The sequence below is a fragment of the Penaeus monodon genome, chromosome 28, assembly GCF_015228065.2.
Source record: "Penaeus monodon isolate SGIC_2016 chromosome 28, NSTDA_Pmon_1, whole genome shotgun sequence".
Lineage (NCBI taxonomy): Eukaryota > Metazoa > Arthropoda > Malacostraca > Decapoda > Penaeidae > Penaeus > Penaeus monodon.
Window position 1 is genome coordinate 5,516,711 of NC_051413.1, and position 400 is coordinate 5,517,110.

The following is a 400-nucleotide window of genomic DNA, read 5'->3' on the forward strand; positions in this document are numbered from 1 at the left end:
AATTAAAGCAAAATGAGAACCAAATTCTGTCTTTTTTATGTTTCAATATGTTTGCAGGGGAGTTGAAAGTAAGCCACAGCAAGAGAACGTACCTCATCACCATGTCCACCTTCCAGATGGCAATGTTGCTCATGTTTGAGAAGGTGAGAGAGTATAACATTTGTCTGTTCATTTGTCAGTGCTAAAGGACTATCTGCTTCAGTAAAGTTTGACTTGGAATTGTAGAGATTGTTTTTGTAATTAAGTGTTTGATTGTGTTTCATTTTCATTCATAAGAGTATGACTACACGTTATCCAATTGTGAATTATGTACTTTCGTCAATATGTGTTTTAAAAAGCAGGCTACTATAGTGTATGTGCAGTTTCCAGTTGAAAGAGATAAAAAAGGAATATTACACAA

At 34.2% G+C, this 400-nt stretch overlaps 1 protein-coding gene across 1 annotated transcript in view; it reads left to right on the forward strand.

The window, feature by feature from the left end:
- The window catches only part of LOC119591321 (cullin-2-like), a 12,355-nt gene that overhangs the window by 8,340 nt on the left and 3,615 nt on the right, over window positions 1-400 (forward strand). Inside the window, exon 13 of the mRNA XM_037940050.1 lies at window positions 58-143. Within this exon, the coding sequence (XP_037795978.1) occupies window positions 58-143 (86 nt within the window). The remainder of the gene's footprint in view (window positions 1-57; window positions 144-400) is intronic.